The sequence below is a fragment of the Onychomys torridus genome, chromosome 14 (assembly GCF_903995425.1).
Source record: "Onychomys torridus chromosome 14, mOncTor1.1, whole genome shotgun sequence".
Classification (NCBI taxonomy): domain Eukaryota; kingdom Metazoa; phylum Chordata; class Mammalia; order Rodentia; family Cricetidae; genus Onychomys; species Onychomys torridus.
Window position 1 is genome coordinate 1,231,346 of NC_050456.1, and position 16,282 is coordinate 1,247,627.

The window sequence follows — 16,282 nt, forward strand, 5'->3', positions numbered from 1 at the left end:
CTCTGTGCTTTCTTCCCCTCTCCCTTTCCCCTCCTCCACCCAAGCTTGGTTTGCATGGCATGTCTCTGTCTCATGCCTGCTGTGGGGCACCTTGGCTCCAACCCACCAAGGTCTCTCTCGCCGTTTTACAAAACTCACTGTACATAATTCTCAAGGAACTAATATTAGCCCCCTTTGAAGATACCTTAAAATTAATGAGCCTGAATGTAGCCATTATGAGACCATTTGTTCAGCTCCTTGTGAGCTGCCTGTTTTTCCTTTATGGTTCTTAGTTGTTCTTTTGTAGAGCTGCCAGCTTAAGTCATGCTGGGATTAAGAAAAATGGGCCTTGGTGGTTTGTGTTCCTGGAGTTGTATCCATGCCAGTGGATGCCCACATGCTCCAGAAGGGAATTTGACATCACTGCTGCCATTGTTGCTGTTATAGCAGTGGCAGCCACCACTGCTACTGTTTCTGGGATTATCATTTCATAATTGGTTACTACAGCTAGCACAGTGGAGACCCTGGCAGCAAAAGTAGTTACCACAGTTAGTTAATCTTTCTTTCTACTGGGCATGATAAATTTAATTCAATAGTTATACACATTTGGTTTTGGAAATTATAAATTTATAAACTCAAGTTTCACTTGCTTTTGGGTTACCATCTTATAAGGACTCCAATTTGCAGTAAGGCTCATTAAGGAAGGGAATGGCTCAGTTGCCTTTAGCCTACTGGCTATGGGTGGGTTAGGACTTCTGTTGGTCTTTTCTGTTTTTGAACACACAGATTGTAAACCCAGCGCCACTTTGAGATTTTTGGCAGCAGTTAACTCTGCAGCTCACACACAATTGAGCCTGTATTATAATGAGTATTCAGAGATGGGTAATGCCTGGGGGGTGCTCATCAACCTAAGACAGAATGCCTGTGTGGCCTGGGCAGGCATCTCCATGATGGGTAAGGTGACCTGCTGACGTCCCATGCAACCTAAGTCAGAAGCTCATTTTTTTAGTAAAAGTGTGTGTGTGGGGGGGGACCTGCAGGGCCCTAGCCTCTGTTTTGGGTAACTGTTGCCTTGCTTGCTGACCTTGACCTTGATATCCTCCCTATGTTAATTCCCTGCTGGGTTCCACCCTCCTGAATGCTTAAGGGAGGTTCCTTGTCTGTGTATCCTGCATATTGGGCATGAACAGTTTAGATGCAAGATTGTAAAACATCAGAAGCAAATTTCTGCCCTCTGGGGTTCTCTCATAGTGCTGTAAGCCTGTATTTAAGACCTCCTCCCTCCTTCAATAAACGGCATTTGGCATTAAAAAAAAAAAAGAATTTTAATTTAAATTTGAAAAACAAAAACAAAAACAACAACAAAGGAACTAATAAAAATAAAACAACACATCTCCTGAAAATGATATACTTATTGTACTTAATTTGTTTGCAAATCATGAGGTTTTTTTCTAGTTGATATATTTTATCCATAATGTCTTTCTGGCTTTTTTTTTTTTTTTTTCAGAGCATCACCAAAGCTAGTGAAATAGAGTCATATTGGGCCAACTACAACAGCTGCTTTGTGTATTTTTTTCTTCTTTTGGCCACTCTTAGATACACATGTAAGTTGCTTTGATCTGACCCATCTGACCTGCGATCTGTGTTTTATTCACTCAGCACTGAAGATAGAGACATTGGTATTTACCCAGTGGCAGGAGGACCCCAGGTATAGAATATTTTCAAAGGTATGGAAATCACAGGAATTGATCATTTGCAAGAACTATGTGAAGAAAGCAAACATGTGAAGGTGAATTTTGCTTATCTGCAAGTCTAGAGTTGAAATTACATTCTTTAGAAAATGGAAGAATGAAACCCAGTATGTGGTGTCATGTATTTCAGCTTTATGAAAAAGCTGGCTCATTTGAAGAACTAATTTGTATGCATGTGTGTCAAAAGCTAAATATAGATACACTCTGTAATTGTTTTATCATCAAGATGATCATTTCAGCAGCTCAAATGAAAGGCAAAGTCTGTGCAAAGTCTGCATGGCCTTTCTTTGGAAGCACAGGAATGGCTTCTGGTTGGAATTGGTATGCACCATTCTTCCTGTTCTTAGATTAGCAAGAACCCTGGTCTGGAAATGCCATAAAACACCCAACCTCCATTCATAGAGAATATAATTTCAGCACAGGACATAGCCCTCTGTACAGGAGACAGCACAATTTTAAAGGGGTTAGTTGCCAGGAATGAGGAGTATTTTTTGTAGCTATCTATGAGCCACGGAAGGCCCAGTGAGCAAGGAGGGTTATGTGCACCTTTATGGGCCACATAAGGCTTCTTCTCCTGCTTGTATATTAGATTCAACTGAAGTACTTAGAAAACTATGCCCAGGCACATCCCACACTAATGAGATTATAATATACTGAAAGTAGGATGGTTTAAAAATGCAAGGACATTTTTAAAGTGTCCCTGATGATTCTTATTTGAAGAAGAATTAGGTGCTACTTGGCTTCTGCAAACACAAAAGAAAGGTTGGATTCCATCTATATGAAGCTGAAAATTTAAAAATCAGAAAAAGTTGTATCTGATTATATTTAAATTTGGACACCAATGACATAGTTCTTTAAATGGAATTAATGACAGGTAAAGATATTTGATTAAATAATTTACTGATCTCTTTCTAAGGTAGATCAACACTAATAACAAACAACATAATAGTTGAGAAATGAGAAAATACTTTAAAGGAAGATGGTTTAGTGGTCTCCAGGATGCCTCAATTTTTAAAAGTCCTTTAAGCTGGAAAATGAATATGCAGATAAGTGTATTATAAGCTTAGAATACATTAGATAGCAACTATATTTTTCCATTAAAAAATAAAAAAAACTGTTCAGATTCAGAATATAAAATTAAAACATTTAGAAACTAATTTTTCTGGAACCCATCTTTTAGTAATATACTTTTTAAAAATCCATGGAACAGCTCTACAAATAAGTGCCTATAATTTCCATAAGCCTAGAGCAGACTTTCTTTTTCAAGTCATTTGAGTTGTTGGGAAAAACTGTCCTTAAAGATTTCTCAAGTCCAGGACTAAGTGCAGGAGGTGGCAAGGCAGGAAGAAGGGAGGTGGGGTAAGGGGGAGATGAGTGTGCAGGCATCAAAGGGCTCTTTAGGCACTTCCTGTTTCTGTGCCAGAGGAGATGACACTGATTGTATTAGGTTATTCACTCTTGGGAAAAGGTCTTACCTCCATTTTTTATATCCATAACCATAGAGCTACCCCTGCAGGGGAGGCCACGGCTCAAGCTCAAAGTGTGCTTTCAGCATCTGCGTATCCCAGCTGCACACTGTGAGACTAATTGCTAATGGCACTCTGAAGGCTAACTGGCACTCCCTGCTTCTAGCATAGCCCAAGCATCTGTGGGCACAGAGGGGATACTTAGAAACATCTTTTAAAGAATGCTGCAGAGCTTAGCAGTGCTCACACCCTTTTCTATCAGGAGCTGAAAGAACACAAGAAAGCCAAAATGCATAGTAAAGACGTGTGGCAACAGGTATCACCAGTTATTCTACTAAAGAACCTGCAGAGATACTCAGTACAAGATCATCAGGCATAATAAGCAAGTCACCAGGCTATTTAAACTTAGAATGTTCGCCAACATTACGGAGTCTGAGAGGGAAAAAAGAAAAAAAACAGCAAAGAAGCTGCGTGCTGATATTTAACCAAACCATCATTAATGTCAATGTCTTTTCCTCTGGTGAAGAGTTCAGCTGGGGAAAAACTGTATTTCTGAAGTGCCAGTGTTCAGAGTGTCCTACTGCATTTTATATTTAAGTCTCATGACTGACACATGCTAATTTCAAAGCTTTTGAACACAAAATTGCTTTTGGCTCTAGCCTTGAATATTAAGCCGAGTGTTTCTCTCCTTGTTTGATGCCAAGAACGAGATGCAGGAACCAGTTAAACTGCACCGTCCATCCTTTGTCTCTGCAAACTTCAATCTGATCAAGGAAATACTTCTTAGCATCCTCCTCATTTTTCCCCACTGTGAGGGCATCCCGGATATATTCAATGTCTTCTTTGCTTGTTAACTGGGGCATTCCTGTCATCAGCATCATGGAGAACAGGATGATCAGCAGGTTTGTGTGATGGCGAAGAGCTAGATAAGCCCTGACACAGACGTCCTGGACAAAGGAGGAAAAGATGCTGTTATTAGTGTCCCAGCTGAAGCTGAAGTGCTCTGGGCCGATGGTGCCTTTGTCTGAGATCAAGGGGAGTTTCTGAAGAATATTAGGCTGGCTGTGCTGGAATGTACATGTTACTGTTCATGCAAAGAACTCTTTGTGAACAAGGCAGGTCTCCGCTTCAGGTGAAAAACACATCAGTGTTTATAGCTAGTGTGCTCAAGGAAAACTGGCAGGTTCAGACAAGTCTTATGCTATTTGTTAGTATATATTCAGATTCAAGATCTTTCTTAGAAAATTAAGGGTAGAAACAACTGTCCTATCTAAAGAGGTATAAGTTGCTGTGAAATAATCATTCTGTACACTGTGAATATGTATTACTCTCATTGGTTAATAAAAAGCTGAAAGGCTGGTAGCCAGGCAGGAAGTATAGGTAGGACAATGTGGGGCAAGAGTTTCCACCTAAAACCTGACAAAAAAAGATTCCAAAATGGAACTAAAAACAGCTTCCTAATTGTCTCAAGTTAGTGGCAGCCTGCCGGTTTGAGCTACTATGGCAGGTTCCTGGCGTGTGTGTCTGACCTGCAGTGCGACGGAAATGAGGAATCTACAAGCAGCACTTGACTCTGCTGCGTGGTGGATTTAGCCTTTGCTAGTTTTTTTTTTAATAAAAAAAAAAGTTTCTGGGCTATGCGCTGCTTTGATAGAACTGCTTCTGTTAGTTGATGGTGCACATGGCTCCAGACCCAGAGCTGGCAGTAAACTGTACCACCGCCATGTTGGGAAGCTGAGGTGGGTGGAGCCAGCAGCCACAGTGGCGTTTCAGTCTTACAAAGATGGATATTACACAGAGAATCTGGTTTGTCTTGTCTTTGGGATTTTTAACTACAGAAAAAGATTTGATCGTAAAAGCTGTTGAGTTAAACAAATATGTAAATTTTAAAGGTACCTTGACTTCAAAATTTGGATATAAGGATATGTTGTTTTGGAAAAGAGTCTCTGCTTTTGTTTCCACAGAAAGCCAGAGACTATGGATTTGTTCCACATTAACATACATCAGGTTTCATCAGCCAAGACCACCTGAAAGGTCTCCGATGACACCATGGCCCAGATGATCCAACATCCAGAATGGTTTCAAGGCAACTGGCTCAGAGGTTCACCCTAATGGACTACTCCATAATCCTAAAATTTTCTTTGTGTCCCCATAAGATACAGCGCACCCCTCCAGCAGGAAGTAGTAAGAGAAACTATGCCCACATTCCCAAAATTATCAAGCTGGCTTTGGAGATGGAATTGGCTCACTCCTTCTCTAAACCCAGACGTATTGTTAAAAGAAAAGGTTAAGAGATTCTTGTGTCCCAAATCAGAAGAGACTCCAGTGTGGGACAGAGAAAAACCAATATTTTCCTTTAAAGTAGATTGATTATAAACACGATCTCTTTCTAAAGAAGGAAAGGGGATACAATATAGATATAATAGGATGAAAGGGTAGATTAAGGACGGAACTTACTTCTAAAGAGCAACAACTTGTTTAAAATGTTTTACATTGGTATAGATTTTAGTCTATTGATACAAACTTAAAGTTAATTTTGTTATACTATGCATATATTTCTACTCATGTTTAAGGTATTATGTTTGTATAGCTCATTTAAATTGTAATGGATAATTAAAAATAGATTAATAATTAGTCATCTATGATAATCATACTTGTAGCCATGTTAGTTAAGTCCTCTAGGTATACATAGAGATATTTCAGATAGATAGGTAATCTTCAAATACTTCAAAGACCTACAGAATATGGCATTTAAAATACTTTTAAAATTTAGACTTTCTGGACAGTGAGACATGTCTGCTCCTGGCAACACCAATTTACTTCAGAGAGGAGGATGATCATTGAAGACACTTCATATGTAGTTTATCTTCATGTTGGCAAAAATAGCCATTTGGGCAAGAAACTGTTCTTGCCTGGACTGCTTGATCGACTGGACATGCAGGACCCATAGAAAGGTGACCACTAAACTTTGCTTGACTAAATGGTTCTTCAGGTACCTGTTTCGCAGAGGAAACTGCCAGAAATTCTACAGGACACTGAGAGAAGTGACCGAGAGACTCTAGCCCTGTGGGCTGAAGACAAATGCCCCAACTTTACAAAGGAACATTAGGTGACTGTCCAGGCTGCCAGCTGTCTCTGTCTACCCTGAAAGACTCCCAAAAGTTGCTTGCATCCTTCTCCTGGTTCTCAGATAATATTATATCCTTCTGAGTTCTTTGATGTGGTTGAAGACTAGATAGCTATAATTTCCTCAGTTATGATAAAAGATAAGTTAGATATAAAACCTTGGACTCACAAATATAAGATAGATAGGATATCTTCTTTAATATTGTAACTGTAATTCTTGCTTGATAATTTTTTGTTATATATAATTTTACTATGTAAAAGTTAAAACCTTCCTTAAAAAAAAAAAAGAAAAGGGAAAGTGCTATGGATATCACTCTGTATAAATAAAATGCTGTTTGGCCAGTGGCCAGGCAGGAAGTATAGGCGGGACAAGAGAGAAGAGAATTCTGGGAAGTAGAAGGCTGGGGAGAGACACCGCCAGCCGCCACCATGAAAAGCAACATGTAAAGACACTGGTAAGCCACAAGCCATGTGGCAAAGTATAGACTAACAGAAATGGGTTAATTTAAGATAGAAGAAGTAGATAACAAGGAGCCTGCCACGGCCATACAGTTTGTAAACAATGTAAGTTTCTGTGTGCTTTCTTGGTTGGGTCTGAGAGACTGTGGGACTGGCGGGTAAGAGAGATTTGTCCTGACTGGGACAGGCAGGAAAACTCTAACTACACACCCAGACACAGAGGACTCTGGGAGGAAGAAGGGCAGAGTCAGGGGGACACCAGCCAGCTGCTGAGGAAGCAGGACATATAGAAAAATGAAGTAATTAGCCATGAGCCATGTGGCAATGCATAGATAAGAAATATGGGTTAATTTAAGTATAAGACTAAGCTAGTAATAAACTTGAGCAATTGCCTGAGCATTTATAAGTAATATTAAGCCTCTGGGTCAGTTATTTGGGAGCAGGCAGTTGGGACAGGAAAACTCCAACTACAATTAGTCACTTTTGAACACCATATTGGAATCAATAGACTTTATGTAAGCGAAAGTAATGTTTGCCAAGAGTTAATGAAATCAATCCAAAGAAATGCAGGAAATATGTTGAATTTAGCCCTCATTTTTTTTTTTTTTTTTTTTACATTTTGTTTTACTTTAAGAAACAGATGAACTTTACTTTTCACTATCTGATTTTTTAAATTGTTGAATGAACTTAGAAATTTTAATATAAATTCCCAACACTGAGTGAAAGAAAGTGCTTTAAAACTGATGGTTAGCCAAACATGGCAATTTATGCCTGCTATCCCAGCACTCTGGAGGCTGAGGCAGAGAGATCACTGTGAGTTCAAGATAAGCCTAGGGTACAGAGTAAGTTCCATGTAAGCCTGGCCTAGAATGAGATTGTGCCTCAAGAAACCAAAAGAAAGGAAGAAAGGAAAGAAGGAAAAAAGGAAAAAGGAAGGAAAGAAGGAAAAAAGGAAAGGAAGGAGGGAGAGAAGGAGGGAGGGAGGAAGGAAGGAAGGAAGGAAGGAAAGAAAGAAAGAAAGAAAGAAAGAAAGAAAGAAAGAAAGAAAGAAAGAAAGAAAGAAAGAATCAAAGGCTGTTGCCTCCATAAACACCTTTGGAGCTGGAGACGAGTCATGCCTACCTATTAAGCAACAGGCTGGTCTATGTCATTAAATCATTCTAAAGCATATGAAAAGGTAGAAGATGCTTATTCTTATAAAATCAGAACTCAACCTTAACAGTATGACCTGTAAGACAACATATACAGAAAACTAATGCTAATAATTATAGATATAAATATATAAGATACTAAAAAAGTAAAAAACAAACGAACAAACAAACCCTTACACCGTACTAAATAGGATCACACCCTGTCTCAGAAAATGAAACAAAAAATAATAAAGACAGAAAGAAAGAAAAATAAAGCAAGACAGAAGCATTCACAAACACAGTGGAAATATTTTGTTCTCAATTTCTTACAGATAGTGTGGTGATATTTTATTTGTACTGAAATGTGATTTTATTTGTATATTAATAAAGTTGCCTTGGGGTCAGAGCAAGCCAGAGCAGAAACTGGGTGGTTGTGGTGCACGCCTTTAATCCCAGCACTTGGGAGGCAGAGCTAGGCAGGGTCTCTGTGTCTTCAAGGATACAGCCAGCATGGAGACACACGCCTTTAATCTCAATACCAACCATAGAAGACCTGGAGGTCTGTACAGACAGACAGTGACAAGGAGGTCATGTGGTTGGGTTTATAACCAATGAGAAGGCAGAATAGAAAGTCTATATAACAGACAGGACACAGGAAGTAGGTCTCTTGCAGAGAGGAAAGACAGAGCAGCAGTGAAGGGTAAGGTTTTCAGCTCTCAGCTAGATAGAACCTGTTCGTCTGTCCCAGATGCTCAAAGGGCACAGGTGTGGTTTTACAGTAGACCATATGATAACATGTAGCTGCTTTAGTGACAGAACTTAGCTGTGGTGTGTATCTCACATTTGTCAAAGCTCAGAATCGCACATATAAAATCAGTGATAATTTCTGTCTGAAATACGTTTCAAAACTTAACTTTTAAAAGAATCTATGTGTTTCCACCAGACACTTCTAGGAATTGCACTTTTAAAAAGTTGAATTCTTTTTCAATTGATTTACCTATAAGAGCAAGTTTTTGAGAACATTGTGCAAGGAGGTGGCAACCTCAGTGTCCAGTAATAGGAGATGGAGTAGAAGGCTGAAGAAAACTGTCACCTGTTCTGAGTCTCAGAGAATGGTGTTATAGGAGAATAAATAAACATGTAACAGCCTGTTATGAAGGAACAAAAGAATATATGTAGTAGTTTCCCATCTTTGTCAATCAATACAAGATGGCTTCGTCTGTATCTACTATTAACTGTCTCATCAGTACTGCATAGACTTAGCACTTGAGAGCAGGTGTTACTATCCTCTGTGAAGGTAGAGAAAGGACTTGTTTTAGCTCACATCTTCACAGGGTGATAGTCTATCATGGCAGGTAAGACAGCACAGCAGGAGCTTGAGGTGGCTGCTTGTTCATACTGCAGTAGACAGGAAGCAGAGAATTCAGGTTGGAATCAGAAGAAGGTATTATCTTCAGAGAGCCTGTGACATGTGTCCTCTAGCTGTACCTGTGTCCTAAGGTTCTACCACTTCCCTAACAGCACTGTTACCTGGGGCTAAGTGTTCAGACACATGCAGTTGGGGGACTTTTCAGTCTCAAACCACAACACTGTATCATTTACATGTGGCGCAGTAACCATAATGATAATAGAGGTCAGGCCTGTGTCACCCCAGACAGTGGAGGGTGGACGTGACCCAGCTCATTTTTATACAAGTAAGGCAATTTATATAAAATACAGGCACGGAAGGCTGCCCAGACTGAGGCTGCAGGGCATATCAGACCCTTCCTTTCCTACCGGAACTCTTAGCTTCTTTTCTGCTCACCATGAAAGAGGAGGTTCAAGTGGTCCCCAGAGCTTGTCTGGCTGTTTCAGCTGCAGTCCAGACCTCAACTGCCCCCTGGCAGCAGCTCCAGTACATTAGTGCTCCACTGATGTCCAGAAATCATTTTCTTTGCTCATCCAACCCACTGAGGCGTCTCGAGTTTCTTAGTAATTACAGAGGCTAAGTGCAGACTTCACCTCAGGCTATAGTCTCATTAATTTGCCAACTCTTACAATTTTCACCAGACTTAGGGAGACTTTTTTTTTTTTTAATTTGGAACCAGAGTACATTCTGATTTTTAATTATTTTCTATCCTTCTATATACTGGGGGCTCCAGGCAAAGCCCACTGTGGGGTCAATCTCTTTTAATGGCATATTTTCAAGGAGGGAAATTAACCCTAGGCAAAGTTATTGCCATGCCAATCCATAGGTGCTTAAATACTTTCAGGTTATAAATAGATTCAACTATGTGCCCAAAGAGATACATAAAGGGAAAGGAGCTGCTTCTCCTGAAGGCCACCCACCCTGATGAGTTAGCATCTTTTTGTGGATGCTGAAGAGGGAACTCAGAGCCTTATGTGTGCCTGGTGAGCACTGTACTTCACTGCATTCTGGCCTGCATGAATGATTTTTGTTGGTTCTAGCTTGTTTACTAGCTTTGACTTTCATATGCAGGCTCTTCTATAAGAAAGAAACACCTATCCTAAAATTAACTGCATGTTCCATACTTGGCAGGCTGGCTGCAGAGACTTAGAATGTGAGAGCAGATGTTACTGTTCTTTGTTGAAAGTAGTGTAGAATGGTGGCTAACAGCAGATTCACACCTAGCTGTATAAATTCAAATTTTGGCTTTCTTATTGATAATCAGAGAAGTCATTTAACTTCTCTGGACCTCAGTGTTTTCTTCATCTGTAGGATGAGAAAAATAGTAACAGCAATAGCCATTTCATATGGCTTTGGTGATATTTAAGTGCTATGTAACTGGTTGACTTTTACTACTAGATACTATGAAGAGTTGCATCATTGAACACACATCTCAATGCTAAAGGTATCATTTTCTTACACAGACCTTCTGTTCAAAATGATTTCTTAGACTGTTCAGAGTTAGTGCTGAAGAGTGTGAGAATGGGTGATTAGGATGTTTTACAATGTGTATGGGAAGGCTGTCTTCATACTGGCTCACTGAGGAAGGGTACATAGGATGTCACACTCTGGGCATCTACAGGTGGTTTCTTTGCTTTGGGGGTCATGGTTTGGTACTGCTCCACCCACCCAAGCCCCAGAAGTTTCATTTCTGTTATTTGTACTCAGTGACAATGCTTGTGTACGTGTCCTGGTCACACTACTTCAGCCCAAAGGACTGTGGCTAGAGTGGCTACAAGGATGTGGCTGGGGAGCTCAGGGGAAAACCCAGAACACAGAAGTTACTGGCTGTTGAAAGTGAGTTTTTTTCTTCCGGGACTCAAACACTGTTCTTCTTATCTGCCTGTGAGAGGCTGTGTGCTATTGAGTGAAGAAGGGAGAATCTGACTGGGGGACTTGGTTTCATAAACTACTTAATGTGGAAAACATTCCATTATCACTGAGGACATTAGCTGGAATACTCCTTTAGTAGCTAATAAACAGGTTGAGCCTACATAGAACATCTGTTCTTGTTTTCATTGTTGTTTAAAATGCCTTAATTATAGCATCTAAACCCTGAAGAAAGAAATGTTTTTACAGGCTACCACCTCCATACATCTTGGAAACAAAGAAATTCATTACCATTTCAGAACCCAAAACCTTGCATTGATTTATTAATCACTCCAGCTGTTGGTTCACTAACCAAACTAATTTCATGCATGCCATCAACTAATTCTTAACCACTGAAGAGTAGTTCTAGACGGTTCAAGGTCATACAGATACTTTTTCTAACAACCCAAACCCTCCATTCTCCCCCAGAGATGAACTATACATGTTCACTGAAGTAAAGAACTGACATCAGAACCATGAAACAGAAACTTCAGGGCAAGATTCTGAGGCTAGGGTGGGAGGGAAAAACTGTCAAATACTCATCACTGAATGAAAAAATGTTGTCTCTGCCTGCCAAAGGGACACAGTGGAGAAAAATAGTCCAGTCCAAGGCATACATTATATATATTTCAAAATAAAGGTCAATGCATTGGCCAGACAAGATTCTTAGGACTTATCTTGACAAACCAGAAAAGATTGTTGACTGGTAGACCTAACAATGCAGGAAGAAGCACTCTGTGGTGAGTCTGAACAGAGAGAGTGTCTGACCCTTGGCAGTTCGTTTATTGAGATAGAATTAGTAGCTTCATATTTACAGACCTGAACACGACTCTTAGACTAGCTGTTTGCCAGGTAAAGGGATATACCATCATCTCTCAAATATTTAGATAAAAATTCATTATGTGTACAAAGGCTGTAATTGTTTTCTTGTAGTCTGTATTAAGAATGGCCTCTCTGTCTCTTTATGTGTATCTCTCTCTCTGTCTCTGTCTCTGTCTCTCTGTGTATGTGTATGTGTGTGTGTGTGTGTGTGTGTGTGTGTGTGTGTGTGTGTTATGTATGTATCTTTCAGCCTTGTACCAAAAAGATTTGAGGTGATCTATTTGGATATATAAGAGCAAAAATAATGTAACAAAGGTAGATGGAAAAGGGGAAGAATTCTCAATAGGCCTCAGAAACAAACAAAACAAATGAAACAAAATCTCCCACAGATCCCATATCTTCAACTATACCTCTAGCCAAAGGGACTGTCTAATCCATTTCTCCACCCAACTTTGAGAAGTTAAAACAAAAACAAACCTCATTTATGAGAAGCAGTGCTTTTATAGAAACTGTGGCCAATGGAAATTCCCCAGAGGATTATTGTAGAGAGCACACTTGGGAGACAATGAAACACATACCTTTATTACCATAAAGACACAGCAATCCTTTAAAAGAAACTAGACATTCAGAAGATGACTTTGTTGACATGCTGAGCAGTGTTTAAAAATACTGGGGCTCTAATATCTTGGGTGTTGAATAACATTCAATTTATGGTGTTCCAATGCCAGGCCTTCACTCTTAGATTTGTATGTTTTCCAGATTAAGTTCAACAGATAAACCAAGTCCTAAGAATATGAAAACCTCCTTTGTCTGAGGGAGATACCATATTAACATATTCAAACTCTCACCCTTCTTTACATGCATCTTCCATGGAGAGAGGGGAAATACTGTCTTCATGCTGGGATGGGAGAGGCTGAGCAGTCCTAGCTAATTGGCCAGAGTGAAAATCCCAAGGGGAATCCATTGCCAGCTCTGTTCATCTAATGTAATAGGTACACTTGTCATCTCCTACTTGATCCATATTAAGCATTAATTAGGGTAATTCGTTCTTGACAAATTGTGTACCAAATGACATCTCTTTGCTCTGCTATTCCCCTCCCTATCCAGGGCCCTCTTTCTTTCTTTCTTTCTTTCTTTTTTATTTTATTTTTTTTTATTATTATGTGTTTTAATTTTATACATCAGCCATGGGTTCCCCTGTCCTCCCCCCTCCTGCCCCCACACCCACCTTTCTCCCAGCCCCTCCCCTCCATTCCCATGTCCTCCAGGACTAAGACTCCCGTGGGGATTCATTTAAACCTGGTGGATTCAGTACAGGCAGGTCCTGTCCCCTCCTTCCAGAATGAGCAAAGTGTCCCTGTGTAAGCCCAAGGTTCCAAACAGCCAGCTCATGCACTAAGGACAGATCCTGGTCCCACAGACTGGATGCCTCCAAAACAGATCAAGCCATTCAATTGTCTCACTTATCCAGAGGGCCTGATCCACCTGGGGGCTCCACAGCTGTTGGTTCATAATTCATGTGCTTCCATTTGATTGGCTATTTGTCCTTGTGCTTTTTGCAATCTTGGATTCAACAATTCACACTCTTGCAGTCCCTCCTCTTTCTTGACAGTTGGACACCTGGAGCTCCACCTGGGGCCTGGCTGAGGATCTCTGCATCCACTTCCATCAGTTATTGGATGAGAGTTCCAAGACAACTGTTAGGGTGTTTAGTCATCTGATCACCAGACTAGGTCAGATCAGGCTTTCTCTCAACCATTGCCAGCAGTCTACAGAGGATATATCATTGTGGATTTAAGGGGACCTCTCCAGTACTCTGCCTATTCCTGTTCTCATGTGGTCTTCATTTATCATGGTCTGTTATTCCTTGTTCTCCCTTTCTGTTCTTGATCCAGCTGGGATCTCCTGCTCCCCTAAGCTTTCTTTCCCTCAAATCTTGCCCTTCATTACTCCCACTGTCATTCAGGTTGTTCATGTAGATCTCATCCATTTCTCTGTCAATGGGTGATCCTAGGGTCCTGTTTTCTTGGTAGCCTCCCTGGAGTTGTGTAGCAGTCTAGTCATCTTTGTTTTACATCTAGTATCCTCCTATGAGTGAGTACATACTATGTTTGTCCTTCTGAGTCTGGGTTACCTCAGGATTTTTTCTAGATCCATCCATTTGCCTGCAAACCTCATGATGTCATTGTTTTTCTCTGTGGAGTAGTACTCCATTGAGTACATGTACCATATTTTCTTCATCCATTCTTCTGTTGAAGGGCATCTAGGTTGTTTCCAGTTTCTGGCTATTACAAACAATGCTGATATGAACATAGCTGAGCAAATGCCCTTGTGGTATGATTGAGCATTCCTTGGGTATATGCCCAAGAGTGCTACAGCTGGGTCTTGGGGGAGATGGATTTCCAATTTTCTAAGGAAGCACCATATTGATTTCCAAAGTGGCTGTACAAGCTTGCATTCCTACCAGCAGTGGAGGAGAGTTCCCCTTGCTCCACATCCTCTCCAACATAAACTGTCTTCTGTGTTTTTGATCTTAGCCACTCTGACAGGTGAAAGGTGGTATCTCAGAGTCGTTTTGATTTGCATTTCCTGGATAATTAGGGATGTTGAGCAATTCCTTAAATGTATTTCAGCCATTTGAACTTGCTCTGTGGAGAATTCTCTGTTTAGTTCTATAGCCCATTTCTTAATCGACTGTTGGGCATTTTGATGTCTAATTTCTTGAGTTCTTAGAAGATGCCAGAAAATGGAAAGATCTCCCATGCTCATGAATAGGCAGGATTAACATAGTAAAAATGGTGATCTTACCAAAAGCCATCTACAGATTTAACGTAATTCCCATCAAATTACCAACACAATTCTTCACAGATCTGGAAAGAATAATACTCAACTTCATATGGAAAAACAAAAAACTCAGGATAGCCCAAAGAATCCTGTACAATAAAACAACCTCTGGAGGCATCACAATCCCTGACCTCAAGCTCTACTATAGAGCTACTGTAATAAAAACAGCTTGGTACTGGCATAATGGACCAATGGAATCGAATTGAAGCCCCTGACATTAACCCACACACCTATGAACATATAATTTTTGACAAAGAAGCCAGAAATGTACAATGGAAAAAAGAAAGCATCTTCAACATATGGTGCTGGCATAACTGGATGTCATTGTGTAGAAGGCTGCAAATAGATCCATATCTGTTACCATGCACAAAACTTAAGTCCAAGTGGATCAAAGACCTCAACATAAATCCAGATACTCTGAACTTGATAGAAGAGAAAGTAGGAAGTACTCTTGAACGTATTGGCACTGGAGATCACTTTCTAAATATAACACCAGTAGCACAGACACTGAGAGAAACAATCAATCAATGGGACCTGTTGAAACTGAGAAGCTTTTGTAGAGCAAAGGACACAGTCAACAAGACAAAGCAAAAGCCTACAGATTGGGAAAAGGTCTTCACCAACCCCACATCTGACAGAGGGCTGATATCCAGAATATATAAAGAACTCAAGAAATCAGGGCCCTGTTTCAAATGACGCACATTTCCTTTCTTGGCTCGGATTCCAAGACTCACTCCACAGAGACCTGTGCTGCACCCTGACTGAGTAGTTGTACTTACTATTCCTAAATACTTACTGTGTGTACTTTTTCAAGTATGTACTTGCTCATGATGTTTTTTTCTGCATGAATGTTCCTTCCCTCCCTGCATCTACCAGATAAGATGAAATTGAATTCATCCCTAAAGGCTTCCTTCTAGGAATAGCCCTCTTCTGTCTTCCAGGCAGGATTGATTGTTCCCTCTGCAAACCACTCTCAGTGCATTCTTTACACAAAGTATTTCTTAGCATGGAGTGGTGCCAGCCTGTCTTCTGAGGCTCCTGTGCCTTTGCTTTGGACCACCTGTGCCCAGTACAATGTTCAACACACTACAGATAATCTGCCCTTGTGAGATGGCTGAAAGCTTTCTATGCAGAAGCCAAGTTAGATCTTGAGCAAGATTCACTGCTTTAAAATCATAAGCAATTGGAGAACAGAATATTTGAATGGGATTAAATTGGGCAGATCCCCTATAGCCTTTCAAGAACAATACTGGCCTGACTCAGTGCCCTGAAGCATGCACAGCAGGGGTTTAGGAAGTGCATATTGAGTCCATGTCCTGTCTTACACAGGGTGAACACAGCTCGATGACAACAGGATGGGGTAGGAGCTGGGGAAGTACAGTCAGCAGG

At 40.4% G+C, this 16,282-nt stretch overlaps 1 protein-coding gene across 2 annotated transcripts in view; it reads right to left on the minus strand.

The window, feature by feature from the left end:
* Positions 1 to 2,504: 2,504 nt before the first annotated feature.
* Positions 2,505 to 16,282, minus strand: part of Pik3cg (phosphatidylinositol-4,5-bisphosphate 3-kinase catalytic subunit gamma) — a 36,658-nt gene continuing 22,880 nt past the window's right edge. For both annotated transcript variants that reach the window (XM_036206144.1, XM_036206146.1), the window contains exon 11: positions 2,505 to 4,143. In XM_036206144.1, coding sequence (XP_036062037.1) covers positions 3,865 to 4,143 — 279 coding nt within the window. In that variant the 3' untranslated portion in view covers positions 2,505 to 3,864. The remainder of the gene's footprint in view (positions 4,144 to 16,282) is intronic.